The sequence below is a fragment of the Gracilinanus agilis genome, chromosome 3 (assembly GCF_016433145.1).
Source record: "Gracilinanus agilis isolate LMUSP501 chromosome 3, AgileGrace, whole genome shotgun sequence".
Taxonomy (NCBI): Eukaryota; Metazoa; Chordata; class Mammalia; order Didelphimorphia; family Didelphidae; genus Gracilinanus; species Gracilinanus agilis.
Window position 1 is genome coordinate 162,517,318 of NC_058132.1, and position 26,173 is coordinate 162,543,490.

The 26,173-nt window shown below is 42.8% G+C and overlaps 1 protein-coding gene across 1 annotated transcript in view; it reads left to right on the forward strand.

The window, feature by feature from the left end:
• Window positions 1-26,173, forward strand: part of KIRREL3 (kirre like nephrin family adhesion molecule 3) — a 208,830-nt gene that overhangs the window by 70,618 nt on the left and 112,039 nt on the right. The window contains exon 4 of the mRNA XM_044668979.1: window positions 3,461-3,610. Coding sequence (XP_044524914.1) covers window positions 3,461-3,610 — 150 coding nt within the window. The remainder of the gene's footprint in view (window positions 1-3,460; window positions 3,611-26,173) is intronic.

Here is a 26,173-nt window from a genome sequence, read left to right on the forward strand (position 1 = left end):
TGACCCTTGATTTACTCACTTGTCAAATGAGAATAATGCTAATTACATGACTTATAACACAAGATTATGGTAAACAGAGCAATCTGAAACCTTCAAGTGTTACATGCACTCCTGGACTCTGACATGATTTCATTCATGTAGAGGGATTCCCAGGGTACAAACTCCCTTTACTGAAGCAGACTGGCAACTCCTCTATAAAGAGCATCTTAAGAAGTTGACTGGGGTCCTGGGAGGTTTGCCCACAGTGAGTATGCATCAGAAGCAGGACTCTACCCCAAGATTGACCTCCTACCCACGGGGTTCAGTCATGATCAACACTTTGAAACCCCATTGAGGGTTTTCTGGGCAGAGGGGTTTTGTCATTCCTTCTCCAACTCATTTATGGATGAGGAAACTGAGGCAAACAGGGTTAAGCGTCTTGCCTGGGGTCACACAGCTAGTAAGTGTAGGAACCTGGGAAGATGAGTCTTCTCAATACCAGACTTGGTACTTTATTTGCAGCATTGCCTAGCTGCCCGTCCAAAATGCCTCTCAAACTGTTATTCTCTTAAAATGTAGTAAAATACAGAATACATGATCTGAAAAAGTCACCATTGAGGAGTGGGGAGCCCATTTCTCGGATTTCAAATGGACTTTCCACCATCATGGTTGGTTATTGTCCTTCGTACTCTAAGACGGTGATTCCCAAAGTGGGCACCACTGCCCCCTGGTGGGTGCTGCAGCGATCCAGAGGGAGCGGTGATGGCCACAGGTGCATTTATCTTTCCTATTAATTGCTATTAAATTTTTTTAAAAATTAATTTCCAGGAGGCTAAGTAATATTTTTTTCTGGAAAGGGGGTGGTAGGCCAAAAAAGTTTGGGAACCACTGCTCTAAGAGAACCAAAATGGCATCATTGTGTTGGGATCCATGTTGTTATAAGGAAAGGATAAGTTATAGTAAGAGAATATGGTCTGCAGAGGACAGATGCATGAGGAAAGATTCTAGAACATTGGAAGAGAAGGGTTGAGCTGGAACTCAGCAGCTGTTAGTCTCTCTCTGGGGGTTTGCTGACTGCAAGCACCTGGAAGGAGTTGTTGCCAAATACCTGGTGGAGTTCCTTTACCTGTCCTTGCTGCTACGACCTGTGTTTCCCTGGAAGACCATCCTAAGAGCCTGTCACTATCCTGTATCAACATCAAGCTATCAGCGAGCAGAGGTCTGAGTCCATCTGGGGTTCGGACCTTTCCCTGGGTCCCTGCCTGATCTGTTATAGACCAGGATCTCTAGTAACAACCAAGAGATGGGTTTAGTGCAGGATATTCAGAACAGGGACTGAGTTTACAGAATAGCTAGGAAAGAGTGATAAGAGGAGAAAATCAAATCTCTGAAGACCCTTCGTGAGAAGGCTTTGGATTCTGGGGTACTCCCCTCTCCCTCTCAACCTCTCCTTTTGGAAATAAATCTACACCCTTTTACTTACTGTGACTGAGTGGTCTGTGTGCTGGACCCTATAGACCAGGCTCTGACCTAGTCAGAGTTAACTGCTGGCCTTCAAACCACAGTATAAAACCCTTTTTACTGGCCCAAAGTAATTCATCTAATCCCATCTCCCAAAATGCCCCTGATACAATGTACTGTGTGTCCCACTGTGGCTGATCAGACCAATATGAGCTCAGAAAGCTCAACTCCAAGTCAGGCACAACCAATCCACGTGAGCATTTGAGATGGAGATGTCTCTAAATGTGTGCATCTCACGTTTCATTCCAACACCATCAAAGTCAAAAAGAGTGTCTAGAAGGGAGTGATGTCTCCAGATCTCTCCAGTCACTTTCCCAAGCAAGGAAAAGATGGCCCTTGGAATGGGGGGGGGGGGGCCGTCACTTTGGAAACTGATCTGCTTGGTATGGCAGTGAGCGAATGATCCCTACCCTGCCCTGGTGAAGCCAAAGGTCAAGAGTAGTCAACAGATCCTCTCCTGCACAGGCCTTCTGGATGCTTCCACCAAGAATAAAGACTTACTAGGCTATACTGTAGTTTAAGAACTTAACTCATTAGAATTTAAATTAGACTCTACATTGTGAGATCGGATTAATGATTTATCATTTTCATTGAGTATTTATCTATTATTCATTGCAAAAAGCAGATGGTGGGGTGGGGGGCATTCCTAAGTGCTTTGGGTCCCATAAAGGCTTAATTGGTGGAGGAAAGAGAAACTGAATAAAGCTTCAAGGCTCTTCCAGGAGGCCACACCCCCATAAGTACTAGGCACTGGGTTTTGCTGTTGTTGTTCAATTTTGTTGTTCATTTTTTGGGGGCGTGTACTACTCTTTCTGACATCATTTGGGATTTTCTTGGCAAAGATATTGGAGTGGTTTGCCTTTTCCTTCTCTGGCTCATTTTACAGATGAGGAAACTGAGGCAAACAGGTAAAATGACTTGCTCAGGGTCACCTGGCTAGTACATATCTTAGGCCAGATTTGAACTCTTCCTGACTCCAGGTCCAGCATTCTATCCACTGGGCCACAATCCAGGATTTCTGCATCCTATCCCTCTTAACAAAAATCCCAAGTTTACCCCAGCCCTGCCCTCTTTGTTTCCCCCCTCCCCTTTTTCTCCCTCCGAATAGGTTAACAGATTTGTAACCAGCAATGCTGGTAGTCAGGCTCAGAAGCTCAAAACAGGGTAAATGGGCAGAGAGTTCTTGGACCCTAGGGCACACGGCCAGGGGGAGAGAAACCATTCTACCATTTCACCCACAAAATGATAAGAAAATAGATTTTGAGCTAGAAGATATCTTAGAGGTCATCTAGTCCTACTTCTTCACTTTACAGATAAGTAAACTGAAGTCTTGCACAAGGTTCTATAGTTAATAAAAGGCAGAGCTAGGATTTAAGTCTAGGACTTGTAGTTTCAAAACTAGAACTCTTTGGGTTGAAGCTAGAGACTGCAAGAAACTAGCTCCCACCAGAATAGTTCCATGAGGCTCCCAGCTAGGGAAGGGAACAAGGCTCATCTGGGAAATGGAGGGGGAAATGGTCAACTGGCTATTTCTAATATCAGCAAATTTATTCTTGCTGACTAGGTGATAAGCTTAGTTGCTTCTGCCTCTTGAAGGAGTTCTAGTTCTATCAACACTCTGGTGCAAAATCCAAATCAACCCACCCACCCAAATCAACCTACATATTACCCAAATTTTGCTTTTCCTACCTTTCCATTCTCCAGGGTAGCTAAGATAATTCTCTGCACAGATCCTATTGGTTCTCTGCCCCATCCATGTCCTGGCTTGTCTGGCTCCATCTACCTTTCCTAGGCTGAGGCAAAGACAATCCCTTGTTTCCTACACTGACTCTCTGAAATCCAGTCATTGTTGGATACTGACCCTCTTCCTCCTTTGTTAACTTCTTTCCCAACGTCCTTCTCTTTATCTTCTAGTTCTACTCTCTTGTATTCTTATTTGACTTGCCTGTTGTCCCTGCAGGTTACCCACAGTACCTAGTGGTAGGAAACCACTTGTCTGGGGAGCATCACCTGAAAATTCTTCGGGCAGAGCTGCAAGATGATGCTGTGTATGAATGCCAGGCCATCCAAGCGGCCATCCGGTCACGCCCAGCCCGCATCACCGTTCTTGGTAAGATACTTTGGCCTTGAAAAATGGCAAGGATATGGATTGACTTCTAGGCAAAGCCAGTGGGTCAATAGAGAAAGAGCATTTGTTGAGATAGAGGTATCCCATCACATTGGGAAGGTGGGCCAACTAGCTAGGCAGACAATGTTCATAAACATTCAGTGGTTCTTGATTGTGTCTAGTATTTTAAAAAAAAAAACTTCTTTAATCTGGCATTCAATATCCTCAATCATATGGTTTTTAGCCTACCTTAGGAACTTCAATTAACATTACTCTCCTTCACATTCTCTACATTACGGTCAAACTAGACTCTGAGTTGTCCCCCAAACTCAGTGAATACCATTTCCCATCTCTCTACCCAAAGGCTCTTCCCTTAGAGTAGGATGCAATCCTAGCATGTCCAAAGCAGTTAAATGTCTTTCATTTGGGTATTCATATTCATAAGATCTGAAATGCTCTAAGTTGGAGCTCAACCCTCCCCCCATTTATGCGCTCCCAACTTTCAGCTATTCTATAAAGCTTTATGTCCATCTTTCAGAATCCTTCCATTCACCATAAATTCAGCTCAGATACCACCTCTTCTGGGAAGTTTCTTTGGTTCCTTTATCTTCTCCATTTCCCTTCAACTAAAAAAGTCCTCTCCCTCCTTGGATTTTCCTAGCTCTCTTTATCTATTCTCTCTCTAAACTCAACTATTCTCCACTTTGTCATATGTATCTGTGTACAGATATGACAGAATATAGCAGTAGTTCCCAAACTTTTTTGGCCTACCGCCCCCTTTCCAGAAAAAATATTACTTAGCGCCCCCTGGAAATTATGAAACCATTTATTGAACAGAATGTAATACAAAAAAAGTGTGGCCATCACCACAGCACCCACCAGAGGGAGGTGGTGCCCACTTTGGGAATCACTGGAATTTAGGCTCCTCAAAAGTGGGACACTAAGTCTTATTTTTCTCTCTGTATTCCCCAAGGCTGGTATATCTTAGGTGCTTAATAAATGTTTCTTGTATTGAACTTAAGCTTAAGCCTTAAAGCATTGCTGCTCCCTTCTTGCCCTTCACTTTCATTCTACCCTAACCTTTTTTTATATCATATAATATAATAATCATATAATAATAACCACTTTTAATAATGATAACCAACATTTCTATAGTACCTACTATTGTTGTGTGCAGATGCAAAGCATGGAATCCCTGCAAAGGTACAGGGAGAGCCTCACCCAGAATTCCAGGGGGCCCCCCTGGAGAACTTTGGGTGAGGGGCAGTTGAGAAGGGTTGAAGACAGTTTATTTATGGGATTGGATGTGAGCAGACACTCTGCTTGCTACTCCTGACTTGGGGATTCTCCTGAGAAACCATTGTAGCTTAAGCCAGTAGTTTCTACTCATAGGGTTAGCCTATTTGTCATTACTATTCTTCATTAATATAATTATATAATTACTTAGCGATTAGAGAGTAAAATATTTATCAATAGCAAGAGAGCCAGTTTTAGTTAAATGCTTCGAAGCTAAGTAATTATATAATTATATTAATGAAGAATAGTAATGACAAATAGGCTAACCCTATGAGTAGAAACTACTGGCTTAAGCTACAATGGTTTCTCAGGAGAATCCCCAAGTCAGGAGAAACAAGCAGAGTCCCTGCTCACATCCAATCCCACAAATAAACTGTCTTCAACCCTTCTCAACTGCCCTCACCCAAAGTTCTCCAGGGGGGTCCCCTGGAATTCTGGGTGAGGCTCTCCCTGTACCTTTGCAGGGATTCCATGCTTTGCATCTGCACACAACACTATGTGCTAGGCTCTGTACTAAGCACTTTATAAATATCATTTTATTTGATCCTTATACCCTGGGGAAGTAGGTACTGTTATTGTCCCCATTTTACAGTTGAAGAAACTAAGTGGGAGTGGGGGAGTTAAATTACTTGTCCAGGATCATATAGCTAGTAAGGGTGTAAGGCTGTATTTGAACCTCAGTCTTTCTGACCCCAGGTCTGTCACTCTATCCACTGTATCACTAGATGCCTCAACATTTTAAGATCTACAGAGCCCTTTCATGGCTCTAGTGAGATCCTAATCTTCCTGGGAAAGCAGTCACCCCTCCTTCATTCAGGCAAGCTTATATAGAAGCAGATTGGATGAACCAAACGAATGCATAAGGTTTGAAATTCTCTGTTAGGGCTCAGCCCACCATATTCATCCTTCAATTTTCAGCCAATCCATCAGTAATGTGCACATTACTCGTGCATCAAGCCTTGTAAATATTAATAATATTGTATATAATGGCTAGTGTTGAAATTGGAGTGAGGAAGCCCTAGATTCATAGCTCACCTTTAGTACTTACTTGCTCTTTACCTTTGGGCAAGCCACTAATCTGAGGCTCAGGCAACTTTCTAGGAATTATTTACTAAGTTATAGGTAGATTAGATAGATAGATAGATAGATAGATAGATAGATAGATAGATACATACATACATACATACATACATACATACATACATACATACATAGAATTATGTACTACGTTATAGATGGATCACAATCAAACTGCACTAACCAAATCATGGATGCCTGACATAATTGTTGTGATGCTTACATCAGACATTATAATTTTTCAACATATATTCCCATATATTCTCATTTAATCCTCATGGGAGACAGGAAGGTAGCACAGTGGATAGAGAGCCAGACCTAGAGCCAAGAGGATCTGAATTCAAATCTGGCATCAGATACTTAGTAGCTGTATGATCCTGGGCAAGTCACTTAACCCTGTTTGCCTCAGTTTCCTCATCTGTAAAATGAGCTAGAGAAAGAAATGGCAAACTATTCCAGTACCTTTGCCAAGAAAACCCCAAATGGGGTCACCAAGAGTCAACTGAAATGACTAAACTACAATCAATCCTCATGATAAGCTTGTCGTGCACATGTTGTAGATGAAAAAACTGAGGTTTAGAGATGTTAAGAGATTTGTCCAAAGTCATGTAACTACCGCATGGAGGTACCGAGATGAAAACTCAGATAATTTGAATCGGTCCATTGGTTTTTCCATTGTGCCACACTGCCTCTGTACACAGGAAAACAATATTAAGACCCCAGCATGAGATCAGGCATGTGATGCTCAAGCGAGAAAGATCACCGACTCTGCCTCCACCACCTGTGAGCCAGAGCCCACGTCCGACAGCAGGCTCAGCAGCCTGGGATGCTGCCTCCTTGTATGGGAAGACGAGGAGCGGCACGGCTGTTCAGAGATTAAATATTTAAGAGTTTTGTCACATTGTTTTCAGATCTACATGGCTAAACGCGCTGGGACAGATATTTCCAAACACTCCAGCAGACAGGCCCCTCAGGATCACTTACCAAGAGCCAAGATTCGCTTCTAGAACTGGGAAGGATGAGCCCCTAAGTAATCCTCGGAAATCACCTTTAACCTCTGATTTTCTTTTATGGCAAGGAAAGGGAACACTGAACAATGGGACCAAGAGGTAAAGGCTAAAGGAGCTAAAAATACAGATTGAAGGAAACAGCAAAGCAAGAAAAAGAGGGAATAAAGAAGCCTAGAAGGGGGCCTGTTAGTGCTCACAGAATTGGAGGGTTCCAAGGGTAGTAGAAGAAACCTTGAGAGGTTGTAGGACTTAGTGGAGACCATCTGGTCCATCCCTCTGACTCAGAACCTGACAAAGCTGTTCCAGAGAGATGAGATTCTGACATAATGCCTTCAAGAAATACTCTGACTTAGAAAGAGAAGGGAAGAGAGAAGGGGAGAGAAAAGAAAGTAGGAAAAAAGGGAAGGGAGGAAAGAGAAAAAAAGATGGGCTGTACCATGATATAGAGTTAACCAGCAAAAAAAAAAAAAAAAAAAAAAAAAAAAAAAAAATATNGGGAGGAAAGAGAAAAAAAGATGGGCTGTACCATGATATAGAGTTAACCAGCAAAAAAAAAAAAAAAAAAAAAAATATATATATATATATATATATATATATATATATATATATATTCAAAGAATCCTAAGAACTTAAGGAACCTAAAGCCTTTCCAGGATTGTGTGTGGTCTTTCCTTTCCTGTTGTCATTCAGTCATTCCAGTCTCATCTGACTCTTCATGACCCCAATTGGAGTTTTCTTAGCAAAGATACTGGGATGGTTTGCTATTTCCTTCTCTAGCTCATTTAACAGATGAGGAAACTGAGGCAAACAGAATTACATGACTGGTCCAGCTAGTGTCATTTATATCCAGCCCCACCCTTAGCCCTGCATAGGACAAGGACAGTACTTTATTCTGGAAAGGTGGAATAGTGTCCATTTCTTTTCATTTGGAAGGGCAAAAAGGTATCCACCCAGCCCCTGGCTGACTCCCCCCAACAAAGACTTTTGCTTTGCTATAACATCCCAGCTCTGGAAAGTGTCCTCTCAGATTCCCAGAGGGGACAACATTCCCTGCGTGCCAGGAATAGGAGAGCTTCCTCATTTAGTCTGTATTTGCCCGGGATAGATTTTTAATTAAATAAAGTAAGAGCATGATTAGAACCTGCAGAAAACGTGAGCATTGAATCAGATGGTATTCCAAGAAAATTGCAAAGCAAACACTTTGGCTGGAACCTCTGGAGGTCCCCAGAGGTCCTCCATCAAAGCACCAAGTGAGGAGGGCAAATACAAGAGATTATATAGCCAACAGATGTGTGTTGTTAAAATATGCATCTGCCAGCAGTGTATTTTGAGAAGCCAGAGGGCTAGCTTACAGAGCTGCTGAGGCTCTTGAGACAGCATGCGCACAGACCTCAGGCCTCCCCACCCTGGCAGCCAGGCCCAGAGTCAGAGACACATAAATTAGCATCCTCTTCCCAGCTCTCTGATGCGAACAGCCCAGCAGCAACTTTGAACACAGAATTTGCTTCACTGGGAGGCCGAGGGCAGAGAGAAGAAGAGAAAAGGGAGTAGAGCAGGGAGGGGAGGAAAAAAAGGGGAGAGGAGAGGAAAAGAGAGGAGAAGTGGGGAGAAGAGGAGAGGAGAGGAGAAGAGAGGAGAAGGGAGAAGAAAGGAGAAGGGAGAAGAGGGGAGGGTAAGGGATGGGGACAGGAGGGGAGAGGAGAGGAGAGAGGAGGAGGGGAGAGGAGAAGTGGGGAGAGAAAGAGAGAGGTGGAGAGGGGAGGAGGGGAGAAAAGAAGACAGGAGGGGAAAGATGGGGAGAGGAGAGATGGAAGGGGAGAAGAGAGGAGAGGAGAGGAAGGGAAGGGAGAGGAAGGCAAAGGAGATCCAGAAACTGAGCAGGCAAGACTGAATGGAGCTCTGGCTTCAGCCCTAGCCAAGGGCACAGAATCACAATCCATGGTCAGGCTACTTTGCCCATGAGTAAAATGCAGGGCAGTAGACTCTTTGGCTCCCATCACTCACTTTAGCTCGCCAAAGTTGTCCTTGTTCTGAACTCAGGATGTCTTGGAGGGAGACAATAGTGTATAGCAGAAAGATGACTGGAACTGGGGTCAGATAATGTGAGTTCAGATCCCAACTCTGTTCCCTATGTGACTTTGGGCCAGTGTCTTTTTCTGGACTTCAGTTTCCTTATCTATGAAATAAGGAATTGTTTGACTTTCTGACCTCAAAGGTCTCTTCCAGCACTAAGTGCTCTGCTGACTTACCTAAGGAAATGATTGGCTTTCTTGGCCAGTGGCCTTCCTTGTTCCCCACCAAGGAGAAGTCCCCATCCCTCTAAAATGCTCTCTGGCTAGTCCATCATCTCCAGTAAGGACAAAATGAGATGAAATGGCCTCAGAATGCGGGGTGAGTTCTTCTGGGGTTATTTCTCCAAAACGAGTATTATCCATCCTCAGAGTAAAGCCATTCAGCCTGTCGTAAGGCACTAGTCTGGTTTCCATATCTCTGGAGTGGTTTACAGTTAGGGTCTTGTTTGGACTATGGACTAGCAGACCTTCCTAGGTTCTTTCCTTCAGTTAGTAAGTCAACCGACATTCCTTAAATATTGACTATGGAGGCCTTGAGGTACTTCAGTGAATAAATAGCCAGACCTGGCATCAGAAATTCTGGGTTAAAATCTGGCTTCTGACACTTCCTAGCTGTGTGACCCTAGGCAAGTCACTTAACCCCAATTGCCTAGCCCTTACTGCTCTTCTGCTTTATATCAAAGACAGAGCATAAGGTTTGGGGGTTTTTAAGTATTAACTGTATTCCAAGCACTGCAATAAATACTGGGGATGCAAAGAAAGGGGTAAGCACAACTCCTGCCCTGAAGGAACTCACAGTCTAACTGGGTTCTGAGTTTCTAGGATCAACAACTGACTCTCTGCCATAAAAAAAAAAGACAAAACAGGAAAGGGAAGCTATCACTGAGGAGGAAAAAAGCCAAAACGAACATCCTCTCCATAAAGGAGGAAGCCCAGTGTGGGCCATCTTGCAGACCTCCTAAATGACCAGGCACCCCAGAGACTGTGTCGTCACGTACCCCTGGGGCGCCTGCAGTCGTGTGCATGAACAGACACACATGTGTAATACATGTAGAGGCACCACGTTGTCCACATGACACAGAAACACCTCCACGAGCCACAGGGAAGAAGCCCTCGCTGGTCCTAGCAAACTGAAAAGTCCTTCCCAGGCAAAGACAGCATCTCCTAACTCTGCATCCACAGGCTCGTCAGCCAGGGATGATGGGCACACATAAATGTTTGCCTGGACGTATTGGATCACTAATTATGATAAGAATATAATAGAGAGCATTAAGGTTTGCAAGATGTTTTACATACAGGACCACATTTGATCTTCACAACCAACCCATAAAAATAGAAGTCTATTTCATATTCCCATTTTGCGAGGGAGGAAGTTGAGATTGGAGTAATTCAGCCAGTAAATTGTCTCAGGCAGGATTTGAATGCAGGTCAACCCGAACCGGTACTCTGCACCACCCGGCTGCATCTACAAAAATGTCTCATTGAGGGGGCAGCTGAGTGGCTTCGTGGATTGAGAACCAGGCCTAGAGATGGGAGGTCCTAGGTTCAAATCTGGCCTCAGACACTTCCCAGCTGTGTGACCCTGGGCAAGTCACTTGACCCCCATTGCCCACCCTTACCACTCTTCCACCAAGGAGCCAATACACAGTACTGACTCCAAGACGTAAGGTAAGGGTTTAGAAAAAAAATATGTTATTGAGTCAGTCAATAAATTCTGGGGATACAGCAAAAGGGCAAAAGCCAGGCCCTGACCCCAAGGAGCTCACAAATTAATAGGTGTGGATGTATTGCTGTATTTATATAAAATATGCATGTATAGATACATATTCACGTGCCTGTGTATATAAATGTGAACATGTATGTGTATGTATACATACATAAGTGTGTTTTGTGAACACGTACATATTGGGATGGGTATATATTTGCAAATACCTATAAAGTAAATACCAGGTTAAATGCATCTACCCTGTTTCAGTGCCGGAGCCATAAGCCTGTCTTCTTGTTGCTACCAGAGAAGAGGAGTTTTAACTTGACTATCTTAACTCCCCAGCAGCACAGGAAACAGAGTTTGGGGAGTCTGGGAGAACACTGGTAGGAAATGGGTGGCAAGGATGTTGTATTAATTATTAAAATGTGGTTCATTTTCTCAGTCCCCTCTCTCCATCTGCCATTCCTCCCTGGCCATTCTAATATTAACTCTGCCTCCATGCAAGTCCCATTAGAAATAAAGCTTTCCTAAATCAACATGAATTATTTAATGATAGAGACTAAGTCAATTCAAATACAGAGAGCATCTGAATCTTCTTTTAAAGTGACATCCAGCCCCAGATGTCATCACTGGGGCCAAACAGATTCAAATTCAAATGTATCTTATCATTTGTTTATTTTTCAAGAAGAAGAGCTTCTTCTTTCTCTCTTACACCCTTTCCTTTGGCCCGAAAGTCATTTCAGCTAGAAGATGTCACCCGTCAGAATCCAGAGGGTGAGAACTTCTGCCCCCGTATCCACAACAGGAATTGTCAAGTCTATATTTATCAACCTCGTTGAACTTATTTCTTAATTTATTTATTTGTTTGTTATATTAAAGTTCCTAGATATCTCCCTTCCTCCCCATCCTGCACTAAAGAAGGCATCATTTGAGCAACAACAAAAAAAATGGTCATATAAAACTGTATCAAGTGTGTTTCTATTTATCACTTTTGGAGGTTCTTCAGACAATATTCTGTTGCTGTATGTAATATGCTCTTGGTTCTGTTCGTTTCACTCTTCATAATTTTATATAGATCTTTCCTTTTTTTTAATTAACCAGCTCATCATTTCTTACTACACTTATTGAACTTTTGAGGAGAATGAGGCCCAGAGAGGGAAGATAAGTTACTCAAGGTGATTCAGGAAGTCAGACCAGAGTTGAACCTATAATACAGAAGTTTTGTCTCAAAGAGCCCTTCTCTTCATTGAGAGCTCGCTCATCCTGATCATAATAATAATAATAGCAATTGACATTCACAAAGCTCTTAGCACTTAAAAGTTTGTAAAATGCTTGCCAGGAATTCTCATTCCTATCTATAGAAGGAAAATCCTATTTATAGAGGATTCCTGTCTATAGAGGAGGAAAATAAGCCTTCTAATGGACTTGTCCAGGTGGCCCCACCTTGGATCCTCTACTCCCCCTCACCTCCCCCTCTACCCCTGCCTCACAATTCCTCTGACTTAAAGAATGAACAAAGAGGGGTTGATGGATCAAGCATTTCAAAGTCAAGCTATAGGTGGAGAGTGGAAGAGATCTGGAAGATCTGCTAAAGAAAGGCAGAGATCTTAGAGCTCCAAATCACAAAAGAAGAAATCTTAGGAAGTAGAGGCAATAGAATCTGGAATCACCAGCAGCCGACCCTGGCTTCCCATTCATGGTCCTGTCACTACCTCCACTTGGAGGGAGATGAGGACACTGGCCATGAGACAGCTACCTGGCACTGGGGGTAGAATGAAGGACTTAAAGTTAGGAAGACCTGAGATCACCTTCCACCTCAGACCCTTAATTAGCTGTGTGACTCTGGTCAAGTCACTTAATCTGTCTCAGGCTCTGTTTTCTTATTTGTAAAATGGAGATAATAACAGCGCCGGCCACTCAGGGTTGTTGTAAGAATCAGATGAGGTAACTTGTGAAGTGCTTTGTGAGATAAAGTGCTATATAAATGCTAGCTATCGTTGTTATTGTTATTACCACTGCCAGAGATGCTGCTTCAGCAAATTGGCAGAAAAGCAGAATCTTAGAACTTAAATGCCCTTTCCAGGCACCCAGCTCCTACAGAGACAAGCAGAATTGATTTCCTTATCTCCTTATTAAGTGAATTTTGCCCAATCCTCTGGTCTGGTCAGAGGTGCCGGATCTCATTTGTACAGTAGATCTGTTTCCTGCCACATTCATTATGGCATAATCACTCCAAGTAGCAGCAATAAACGAGATGGTGACGGGAGGGAGAAGCAGGAGAAGTTCCCGCCTTGAAGGGGCGTTCAGTGTAGAGAGAGTGTTGGAGCTGTGCTACTGGCCCTGTCCAGCCTCTTCCCTTAGGACTTACTAAATATCTCCCTCTTACTTGTCCTCAACTATCCCTCTATGGCAGAAACAGCTCCCTTCTCTCCAGGGCCAAGTCAGAACCCCCTATTTGTAACCCAGATCAGTGCTCTCTTCCTCCAGGAAGACTTTGAACTTGGGTCTTTCTGACTCTAGGCTTGGCACTCTACCCAATGTGCCCCAGAACTGCTCCAACCTTGGATTACTATGACCATCTGCCTTTACCATACTCAAGTGTTACCACTAAAGGCAGATGGTCACAGTAACCCAAGGTTGGAGCAGTTCCGTGGCACATTGGGTAGAGTGCCAAGCCTAGAGTCAGAAAGACCTAAGTTCAAATCCATCCTTGGGCACATCCTAGCTGGATGACCCCAGGCAAGTCACTTAACCCTAATTGCCTCAGTTTCTTCATCTGGAAAATGAGCTGAGAAGAAATGGCAAGCCATTCCAGTATCTTTGCCAAGAAAATCCCAGATGGGATCACAAACATTTGGACACTGAATTGACTAACAAACCCAGGGTTGGAGCTAGATGAGGCATGGGTGGCAATGAGATAGGGCACTGGGAATTCAAAAATGGAGCATGCATAATTTAACTGTTAGATCATAGAAGAGAGATTATTAAAGGAAGACAGTGAGGCTAGAGCAGAGGTGGAAATATATGTCACAATGAAGACAAAAAATCATTTTAGGAATAATAGGGAAAAATGGAAAGAAAGAAGGTTCTGATCAAAGAGGGGGATTTTAGAGTTTTAGATAATGGTGGTATTTCAGTTATATGTGCTAGTTTCTGATGCGTAGGTTTAGCAGTGTTTGCTCTCTTACTCAGTAAACTCCACTGGCTCCCTATTACCTCTAGGATCAAATAGAAACTCTTCTGCCTGGCATTTACGTTTCTTCACAACCTGACTTCTTTCTTTCTTTTCATTCTTCTTACATGCTATTTCCTTCTGTGCCCTCTTTGGTCTTGCCCTACTCGACTACTTGTTATTCTTTATACATAACATTCCATCTCCTGTCTCCATGTCTTTATCTCCCATGCCTGAAATGTTTTCCTTCTTTACCTCTTAGAGCTCCTGAATTCCTTCAAGACTCAGCTCTCCTTCTGGAGGTCGCATTTCCCTGTTCCCCTTCCCTCCTAGCTGGTAATGTCTTCCCCATTAAGGTCCAACCTTGTATCTATTGTGTACGTTGCTTGTCTATAGAAGTAGCTAGGTGGTTCAGTGAAGCATGCTCTGGACCAGAAGTTGGGAAGACCGAAGTTCAAATATGGCCTCAGACTTGCTAGCTGTGTGGTCCTGGGCAAATCATTTAACTTCTGTCTGTTTTCAATAGTCCTTACCCTTAAGGAGCTTACCATTATAACGGTAACAGTGAAGGGAAGAGTAGATGCTGGGGCAGGAACTTGGGTGCCAACAGCTGCCATCTTGCCCATTCATGGCAGTAGGTTATGGGGCAATAGGATGAGAAGAGTTCCAAACCTAGTCCCTAGGAACAGTTTGAACTGGGGCATTCACTCTTCCTGGTCCATTGATGATGGGTGGTTCCCATTCCCTGGCTAGTAGCCATTGTTTTTCCTTTGTTCATGATGGCCGTGTTCAAGTATCTGAAGATCTGTCATTCGGAAAGGAGCTACCCTTGTCCTGGCCAATCCTGGGAGCAAAATAAGCAGCAATGAAAGGGAATTTCAGAGAGGTATATTTAAGCTTGGTGTCAGAGGAACCTTCCTCCTAATTGGAGCTTTCCAAAAAGTGAAAGAAGCTGCCTTAGGGGGAAGTAGGACACCAAAAATCTTCGAACATAAGATGAATGACCACTTACTGGATCGTACACCATAGGGTCATAGACTTAGAACTAGAAAGGACCTTAGAAGTCATCTGGTCCAACTCCTTCAATTAACAGGGAAGGAAAAGGAATTCAAGAAAAGTGAAGTGACTCCCCAAGGGTACAGAGGTAGCATGCAGCAAAGATGAGTCGAACCCAGATCCTCTGACTCCAAATCCAGTGTTCATGTCACAAAAGCCTGTTTTAAAGGGGATTTTTAATCAGGTCCAAGCTGAACGTGATGGCCTTCTGTGCCCTGGATTCTGTTGTCATTGGTGACACTAGCTAAAAGAACTTGGACCTAACCTCTCTAAAGTGTCAATCCTACCCTCTATAAAGTGGATATATAAGAACTCATACACTGTCTGTAGTATTGTGAATAAAGTGTTTGTCCCCCCCCCAGAATTATAAGAATGATAAACACTTTTATCCCCCCCTTATTATCTCTTTGTCCCCCCCCCCAGAATTATAAGAATGATAAAGAGATCATAGGGAAAAAGACTTGTACAAAAATATTTATAGCCGCGTTCTTTGTGGTGGCAAAAAACTGGAAAATGAGGAGATGCCCTTCAATTTGGGGAATGGCTGAACAAATTATGGTATCTGTTGGTGATGGAATACTATTGTGCTCAAAGGAATAATAAAGTGGAGGAATTCCATGTGAACTGGAAAGACCTCCAGGAACTGATGCAGAGTGAAAGGAGCAGATCCAGGAGAACATTGTACACAGAGACTGATACACTGTGGCACAATCGAATGTAATGGACTTCTCTGCTAGCAGCAATGCAATGATCCAGGACAACTATGAGGGACTTATGAGAAAGAACTCTATCCATATCCAGAGAAAGAACTATGGGAGTAAAAACACAGAAGAAAAACAACTGCTTGATCACATGGGGGATATGATTGGGGATGTAGACTCTAAGTGATCACCCTAATGCAAATATTAATAATATGAAACTAGGTCTTGATCAATGACACATGTAAATCCCAGTGGAATTGCACGTTGGCTATGGGAGAGGGGTGAGAGGGGGGAGGGAAAGAACATGAATCATGTAATCATGGGGGAAAAAATTCTTAATTAATTAAAATTTTGCAAATAAAAAATAATAATTCTGGGGGTAACAGAACAAACACATATCAAATACCTACTCTGTACCAGACACTGTACTAAGCACTTTATAGATATTATCTCATTTGATCCTTACAAAAAGCTTGTGCAAGAGATGCTAGTATTATCCCCACTTTACAGTTGAGGAAACTGAGACAAGCAAAGGTTAGGTGTCTAGACCAGAGGCACACAGCTAGGTAGAAAGTGAGACAGATTTGAACTCAAAGTCTTCCTGACTCTAGACTCAGCATTCTATCCACTGTACCATTTAGCTGCCTCTATAGAAATGTAAATAATTAAAAATCTACTCTAAATCTACCTAATTCAATGGTTATTATCCATTGGAAACTCTTCCCTAGCTTGAATAGTGGTATCTTTTGTCAGAATTAGACCATAAGCTCTTCAAGGACAGAGATGGTGTCATTTATGTGGTCTATACCCTAGGCTCAGTGTGACTTTGTTTACCCATCTTCTTCTTAGTGGCAATCACATAATGATGATGTTGATGACCATAAGAGAGCCCTGTGCTTCTCTGAGGCTTTTGGACTAAGACGGGGGAGGTAACTTTTAGAGCTCCGTCCTATGTACTCTTTCTCCTTTGTTCTGTCTCTGCCACAGGCTAAAGCTCATCCCTTATGACAAATTGTCTCCCAGACTCAGTTAATCTGCCATATTGCAGAAGCAGAAGCAAGGGTCTCCCCTGTTCTCCCTCCTCATTTTTCATCCTGTCCTACACCAGAATGGTGATGTGGTTTCTTCTTCTCTGAATTGGGGCCCATATATCAGAGCAGAAGCACGAGGCAGGGGGAAAGTCTAACTAACCAACAATAAGTGACTTTCCTCTGAAGCCCCCAAAAGGAGCCAAGATCTATCAGCTTTGGAGACATCCTCAGCTCTTTCCCCTAAGAGGAGGATTCAAGGATCCCAGTGGTCAGAGGGTTAAATATTCCATAGTGGGGATCTAGAGAAACAAGGAATTATCACACATGCCCTCCTCTGTTAAGGTCAGTTTTTCCTGTAGGTGAGTCTAATGTGGGAAAATCAGATCTTTTTCTTCCTAATTCATCTGAATTAGGCACTGAATACCTTGTCCTGTTTTAGGGATTTTGCACAATTCAGGGAAACCCTAGACCCTTTCTTTTTTCTGTTTAAACCCTTACTTTCTGTCTTAGTAACAATTCTAAGATAAGAAGGTAAGGGCTAGGCAAACAGGGTAACTTACCCAGGGTCACATAGCCAGAGAGTGTCTAAGTACAGATTTGAAACCTGATCCTCCTAACCTCAGCACCCCCCCCCATGCCACCTAGCTGCCCCAATAGACCGTATCTTGAAGAAACTTTTGTTCCCAGATGTGTGACCCTGGGCAAGTCACTTAACCCCAATTGCCTAGCCCTTACTGCTCTTCTCCCTTGGAACTGATACCTAGTATTGATTCAAAGACAGAAAGTAAGAGTTGTCTTTTTTTTAAGAGTTAAAATGATTTAAAAAAATTTTTTTTATTTTTAAAATTTTTCCACAGTTACATGATTCATGTTGTCTCCCTCCCCTCTTTCCTCCCCTTTCCTGGAGTTGACAAGCAATTCCACTGGGTTATACATATATTATCACTCAAAACCTATTTCCATATTATTTATTTTTGTAATAGAGTAATCTTTTAAAATCCAAACCCCAAATCATATACCCATATAAACAAGTGATAAATCATATGTTTTTCTTCTACTCCCACAGTTTTTCTCTCTAGATGTGGATAACATTCTTTCTCATAAGTCCCTCAGAACTGTAGTGAGGGTTTTTTAAAAAAAGAAAGAAAAGGAAAGAGATGTGTGTTCCTGTGGTCCCAAAGCTCAGGGATCCTGCAGTGGTGCTTGGACCAAATGTGGCCTATCTGATCCTAAGGTGTGGCCTAACAAAAATTTTAATGAAAGAAATTTTAGCCTTAATTTACTAGGACACAAGAGCCTCTACATACTTCCCTGCCTTCCCTGAAGAGGATCTCGGGCAAAATTGCCACACTTTTCTAATGTGGCAGGGAAAAAAAAAGAACCTGGGTTTGGGTTCTGAATCTATTTTTTACCTCCCTTGACAGTAGCCTTGAATAACCTACTTAAACGTTCTTGACCTCGGTTTCCTCACCTGTAAAACAAGGGCTTAGATTATCCGTGAGGTTTGTTCCGGTTCTAAATCCTACGATCCTGGTGTACCTTGGGGATCTCAAGTAAGCATATGGTTTTTTGCAAAGCAGTTTTGCACACGTGTTTCTACATATATGCACAAGTAAAAGAGCACATGAAGAACCACTCACCCAGCAAGAGGAGAGCCCACGTGCCAGCCTCGCATCTTCTCTTGGTGAGTCTCACTGATGCAGAATTGTGGATGCCCCAGCGGCGGGGAGACACATGAGCTCTCCATCTAAGAACTGTTAAGAACTTAGTGAGCTGTTAGGGAGGGACCTGACAGAAGTATTGACTCTCCCCTTGTCAGCCAATAGAGAAGAATGAGATGTTTGAAGCATGACACCACCAGCATGAGAGCCTTTGCTTTGGTATTGATCCCCCTAAAGAAAAATGCAACTCAGTGAGCAAGAAGAGCTGCAAAAAAAAAAATGAGAAGGAAGGGCCAAGTAGCAACGTTCCTAAAGATCCAGGAGCACATTGCCTACTTCTGAGAAGTGGTAAGGTAGAAGAGAAAAAAGAAGACACCAAATCTAAAACATGGGTTCAAGAATAATCACTGGGATTTATCATCAGGAATTCAGATCTTACCTCAGAATCTATGACCCTGTGTGACCTTGTACAAATTGCTTAATTTCTTGCCCTTCGTTTCCTCATCCATAAAATGCGAATAATAATAGCACCTACCTCACAGGCACATTGGGAGCATCAGACGATGATGTAAAATAAATAACAGAGGTCAAGTATATTGCATGACTTAAGACATCATATAAAAATTAGCTATTCGTATTAGAAGACCTAGGTTAAAGACCCAAACTGACCTCCAACATGAAAAATTAAGTTTCCTCATCCACAAAACAGGAATGATAATAGTGGGACTAGCTATAATTCAGAGAACGAGGTCGAGGAGCAAGTAGAATAATGTATATGAACTGATTTTTTTTTTAACCGTAACTGTAAAGTTCTATATAAATGTGAGCTATGAGGATACTGATTTCCCAAACATCTTGGGTTTCCAATATAGAGCCTTCCCGCCCCCCACTGGAGTCATTTGAAATATGCCTCTGGTTTGGGCCCACAGAGGCTGGTGGACAGGGAGGGAAACCTCCAGTGGCTAAAAATATCCCCTGGTTTACTGGCTCTGACCTCAGCCTGGTCCTGAGCAGAGGGTTTCATGGCAAATTATGGATTTAAAACTGGCAATGAATCTCCATTACAGCATGAAATGAGAAAGGAAAATGCCACTACATGGAAGCCTTCCCCTGGGTAGCAGCAAGGCAAAGGAAGAGAGTTGTGTTAGGAGGAAATCAAGAGGGAGAAGCAGACAGAGCACTGAAGCCAAAGGAGAGACAGAAAGAGATGTAGAGGTAAGGAGGAAGCCCAGGAGCTGGCAGTCATCCCCTCAGCCCACTATATCACACATCAGCAGGCAGAAGACAGAGGAATCCATTTGCCAGGGGCTCTAATCAAGTCTCGGGGCTCTTGTTGTGGTTTTTCTGCAACCAAAACCTTTGTGTCTACATTCAGATGTAGGAACAGACCAAGCACTGCTTGGTCCTGTGGAGTTGGGACTGGGGTGAAACAGACACTGCCTGCTCTCTGGACAAAAGTGGAGACTGCCCAGCCGCTCCAGAGACAGGGACAGCACGCTCTGGGAGCCAGAGTGGTCACAAGAGGGCAGGCGGCAGGAGCTGGTATTCTCTGGTGCCCCATGTTTGTAAGGACATAACCCAAGAGGGAAAGAAGCACCCGCACCACTGAAACTGGACCGTCTTTAGGGCTAGGCCTCTCTTTTTAATTAGCTCAAACTCCAGGTTTATGGAGGTAATAGACTCTGTTGGAGCTGCCACCAGTTTTCCTCCTCCCTCCCATTCCCTTTCTTCCTTTTCCTCTCCCTCCTCCTTGTCTTTGTCTTCATCTTCCTGCTCTTCCTCCCCTCCTCCTCCTTCTTTATTCTTCTTCTTCTCCCTTGTCTTTTTCCTTCTCCTTCTCCTCCTCCTCCTTCTTCTACTCTTCCTGCTCTTCTTCATTTTCTTCTTCTTCTTCATTTTCTCCCCCTCCTTCTACTTTTCCTCCTCTTTTTCATTTTCTTCTCCTCATCCTCCTCCTCTTTCTCCTTTTTCTTCTCCTCCTTCTATCCTTCTCCTTCTGCACTTCCTCCTCTTCTTCTTTTCTCCTCCTCCTCCTACTCTTCCTCCTTTTCTTCATTTTCATCTTCTCCTCCTTCTACACTTCCTCCTCTTCTTTTTCATTTTCTTCCTCCTCTTGCTTCTTCTCCTTTTTCATACATATACCTCGCATAGGCATACAAACACATATACTCTCCTTTCTTGCCCAAGTGAAGAATTAAAAGGCTTCTTCCCCTAAAAAAAACCTTAGAAATCATAGGCTTGAAACAAAGCTTTATTATGAAATTAAGGAAGAAAGACACATCAAACAACAGTAGGTACAAAAATAATCAAGTTTTGCCAAGGTATAGAATTGTTGGTTCATTTGGTCCTGTCTCACCATGTCTTCCCACATGAGACAAAGCAGCCCCCTTAACTTCTCTAAATCCTCTTTCCTCCCCTTTATAAAAGGGGGCAGGAAACAAAAGGTTGGAGCAGATTTCATTGGACCTCTCAAAGCATGAGGGAAATGGATGATTCAAAGTGATGAGAATTTTGGAAAAGAAACACCCAATAACCTCTCTCAATAAGGAAATATACATCAAAGTATTTGGGAGATATCCAGGGATCCCTCCCATCCCCTGCCCCAAAAGGGGAGACAAAAAGCTATTTCCTTACTCTCCAAAACAGTAAAAGTGAAATTCCAGCAGGCTTTAGTGCCAGAACCCTCTTCCTATCACTATGAAGCCACACTTCACAGTCTAGTACGCTTGAGGCAGCTAGATGGCATAGTGCAGAGTGCCGGATTTGTAATCTAGTAGACCTGAGTTCTAAACCTGCCTCAGACATTTACTAGCAAGTCACTATGGGCCTCAATTTCCTCACCTGTAAAATCAGAACATTAGATTCAGGAGCCTTTTAGGTCCTTTCCAGCACGAAATAAATGATCCTATAACTTACCCTCACAGGGTTGTTACGAAAATAAAATAAGATTATGTATCCAAAAGACTTTTAAACTATAAAATACTATATCTCTGTCAATTATTTTTAATAAATGGGCTAAAAAGGCAGGATATGGATAGGCAGTATGTCCTTGCAAATAGTTAACAATTAGCTCTCCAGAAAAGAAAAATGTGTGCAGGGCATACTTTTTAAGTTTAATGTGCATTATTAACATTTTCTCCATCATTTTCTTACGTCTAGATTGACAGTCAACAAACAATAAATCAGTTTCCTAAGTGTAAATGCTCACACTGGAAATTTAACAATATGCTCTCTATCTCCAGCATACTTCCTGGGGATAGGGATAGGGACAAGATTGGACTAGAGATTTCATTAGCATAGGGAACTCCTAGGTGAGGAAATTCCTCTACTAATACACATAAGCAACCTTTTCTGCAATGTAGAGATGTGCCTAAAGCATTGAAAAGTTAGTGACTTGGGGATAGTTAGGTGGCTCTGTGGATTGAGAGCCAGGCCTAGAGATGAGAGGTCCTGGGTTCAAATGTGACCTCAGATACTTTCTAGCTGCATGACCCTGGGCAAGTCACTTACCCCCCATTGCCTAGTGCTTATTTCTCTTCTGCCTTGGAACCAATACTTATTCTAAGATAGAAAGTAAGGATTTAAGGGGAAAAGTTAGTGACTTGTTCAGGGCCTTAGAGCCAGGAGACCTGAAATCAGATCTTTCTGCGTTTGAGGCCAGTTCTTTATCCACTCTGTAAGTGGGTCAATATAATCCAGCATATGGGAAGCAGTATATATTTCAGTGCTATTGCAACCAACATAACCTTGAGGTGCCACGACTATATTTATGGCTCAAACCTTTCTCCAGTTGGACAACAGTATGAATTAAACATTTAATGTGTACATAAATTTTTATTAGACGCTGAAGAAATGCAGAGAAAAGAAGAAACATTATCCCTGCTCTTGGGGAGCTTACAATCAAATGAGAGAAAATGAGAGAGAAGGCCCTTGCTCTTGAAAAAAAATAGGCCCCAGACAGGCATACTGTGAATAACATTGTCCTGATCAAGATTTTTTGGCAATAACATCTATTCTATATTATATTATATTATATTATATTATATTATATTATATTATATTATATTATATTATATTATATTATATGTCTAAACCCCAATGTGAAGACATGAAACTCTCTGGCACCCTTTGGCTGATTGCCCACTCATGACATTGCTCCTATGAAAACAACTGCCCTCTGTAGTGTTGTTTCACCTAGCTAGCTTTCTCAAGAGCAATTAATGATGTCAGTTTAATTGACAGGACTACAGATGGTTAGCCTGGGAAAGAAAAGACTTGGGGGAGACATTGTAAACATATCCAAATCCTTAAAAGGTGGGGAGGAATTAAGCACTCTCTGTTGATTTAGGGAAGAAAGCTAGGATCAATGAATGAAAGTTACTGGGAAAATTATTGAAACAAAATAAGGAGGAATTTTCTAGAAACTGGAGCACATTATAAATATTATTCCATTTGATTCTCATGACTACTTTATGAGGTAGGTGCTATTATAATCTTCATTTTATGGGGAAACTGAGGCAAACAGAGTTTGCCCAAGATTAGACTACTAAGTAGTTGAAGTGGGATTTAAACTCAAGGTCTTCCTGACTCCAGGCTCACCATTTTACCCACTGTACCACCCAGTTATTCCAAATCTTATTATTATACATCTAGAGTTGGAAGGAGTCTCAAAAGCCATCTAGTCAAACCCCCTCATTTTGCAAACAAGAAAACTAAAGCCCAGACGGGCAGGCTCGTGATGTTTCTAAACAGAGGACAATGCAGTTGATTAAATTCATGCTGGAGGAACCATGTGGAGCTTTGGTTGGGGAAGGATAAATGTCCCCATTGCCCAAATCCCCAACTGGAAAATTGAGTTAGCCAATGGGATATAGTCCTCTATCCCAAAGGGAGCCATTCCTATGAAGGAACAAAGTGCCCTTGTGAGTTTAGAAGAGAGTTGGAATTGGGTCAAATTAAGCATTTAGTGATGACAAATTTGCATGGTTTCAGTAGATTTTTGTAGTGTCCTTCCCCAGATGCCCTCACAGGATGTGTAATAGAAAGAGCTGAGACAGAATAAGAGATGGAGAAAATCAGGTAGAGACAGAAGAGGAGACAGACAGACAGGGCCAGAAAGAACTTGGGACGTCCTAACCTACTCAGAGAGCCAGAAATCAGCCAGATGCTGGCAGCCAGTGCAAACCTGGCTGAATGTGGGAGAGGTTTTCAAATATATCTAGAGCAGTGATTCCCAAAGTGGGTGCCACCGCCCCCTAGTGGGTGCTGCAGTGATCCAGGGGAGGCGGTGATGGCCACAGGTGCATTTATCTTTCCTATTAATTGCTATTAAAATTTTTTAAAAATTAATTTCCAGGGGCACTAAGTAATATTTTTTTCTGGAAAGGGGGCAGTAGGCCAAAAAAGTTTGGGAACCACTGATCTAGAGGCTAAACCCAAAGAACCAAGAGGTGGGCTGAACCAGGGTCCAGCAAAGAAGGTTCCTGGGACAAAGAACTAAAGTCCCAGGGAGAACAGGAGATAGCTATGGAGTTTCAGGAGAACATGACCAATGCCATGAGATCTCATGAGAGAGTTTAGGGAAATCTAGCTAGAACTAGCAAGTTTAAAATCCTTATAGTCAAAACACAAGGCAGATAATTTTGGTAGCATCTTGGGTGGCTCTTTTTATTTAAAGAAGTTGTAATTTGCTCTCCCCTTGTAAATAAAAATCCTTGCCCCTCTCACTGCATGTTGGCTGGTAGGGGCCTTGGAAAAGGAGAAATATATTCCCCACTCAAAAATGTTTTAATGCCCTGACTTCATGCCAAAAAAGACAGAAAAAGACCATCATGAAGATAGGTTTTGAGTTGTGTGCCCAGGAAAGTGAGGAGTTATGGAATAATAGAACTAAGAAAGAGGTTACAAATTAACTGTGATGAGAAAACAGATCAGAGAAGGAATGTGATTTAATTCTGGTCACACTGATGATGCCAAAGTCAGGGCATATTTCAAAATCTTCTGACTATTCGTCTGATGTTTTTTCCCCTTTGCCATTGATTCTAAGGATCAAGTCACTGGAAAGGGTCTCAGTAAAGCCTGAGAAGGGAAGGGAATGGAATAACCATTTATAAAGTGCCTTCTATGTTCAGGCTCTGTGCTACAAATATGATCTTATTGGATTCCCTAGGAGATAGTTGGGTGCTATTATTATCATCCCCATTTACACTTGAGGAAACTGAGGCAAACAAAAGTTAAGTGACTCACCCAGGGTTACACAGTTAGTAAATGCCTGAGGATGGTTTTGAACTCAGGTCTTCCTGTCTCCAGGTCTAGCATTCTCCACCCTCTTTCCTAGAAGGAGATTGGCTATTCAGTATGCCACACAACACTGATTGAGGAGGGATTGTTCTCCCTTTTGAGATAGGTCTAGATACAATCCCTGCCCCAGAGAGCCCATAGATTCTATGAGGTCCCAGAATAGGCACTGGTAGCTCCCTTGAGCCCTCAGTGTACACCCTCAGAGGAGGCAGCACAGCTCTATGTCCGAATGGCAAGTCAGGGTCTGACCTCATGAAGGGTGTCAGCATTTGACAAAATAGGACCTCAGAGCTTTAGAGTCTCCGCTCAGATGCACTCACTCTCCACCTCTACATCAGAAGCTAGTGTCCCCAGATCAACAATACCCATTTTCCATTCCATTAAGTCTCATTATCTGGGGATTGATGGCTTGCTTCTCTTCCAGCCACACTGGGCCCTCTCAATTATTCTGGTCCAATCCATGAGTGTTTACCTTTGAGGGAGGTTCATAGGAACCCACAAATCTACATAGCTATTTTCCTCTCTCCAAAATAAATAAATAAGCCTGTAGCCCAGAGAGGCTGGCTTCCAAAAAACTGTCACATTTTCACAAGTCGATCAAGGTGTTTGCAAATGTTTATATAAAAGCAAGAGCTTTCCATATGCAAATATGTCAAGAATTACATTGGCAGCTGAGAAGGCACCGGGTGCCAGAAATACGGCTGGAATCACAGATGTGGCAGCAAGGAAGCAGGGGGAAGCCCTGCTGGACATGGTGCCCAATTGCCCAAGAAGGGCAAAAGGTTAGGTCTAGATGCACCACCCATGTGCATGCCCATGCCCTTGACTGCTGAGATGGGAGAATGCCTGGAATTTCTTACCCTCTAACCACCCTCTTATCTTCTGCTAGAGAGGAGGTCCCTGTTTAATAGATGGGATTAACTGAAGTCTTGGGAGAGAAACAGGGAAGGCTATACAGAGGCCAAGGAGGCAGAACTAAACCCTGATCCTTAACCATCAGGATAGGGAGAACTTAGAGCAGGGATGGGGGTCACCAAGGTATGATATCCTAGACCCCTCCTAGGATGCAGATCTCTATGAGGGACAATGTGGTATAGTGAGTAAAGCCTTGGACCTGGACTTAGGAAGGAGTTCAAATCTTGTCTGGGATCCTTTGCTATCTCTTTGACCTGGACAAGTCACTTATTTCATCTGTAAAATGAGAGGGTCGGACTTACTGAGCTCTAAGGTCCCTTCCATCTCTAAATCTATCTGGGACTCCTCATTCTTTCCCATTCTAGAGAAGCTCCTCAGAGCAGCTCTTTGAGGACCTTGATAACAGGTCTGGAAGGGATCTAAGAACATCTAACCCAATCCCTTCATTTTACGAATGAGGGGAAATGGAGGGGCTGGAGGACTAACATGACTTGCCCAAATCAATGGCAGAGCCAGACAAAAACCAGGTCCCCTGCTGCCCAATCTATGCTTGTTCCAGTTTGCCCC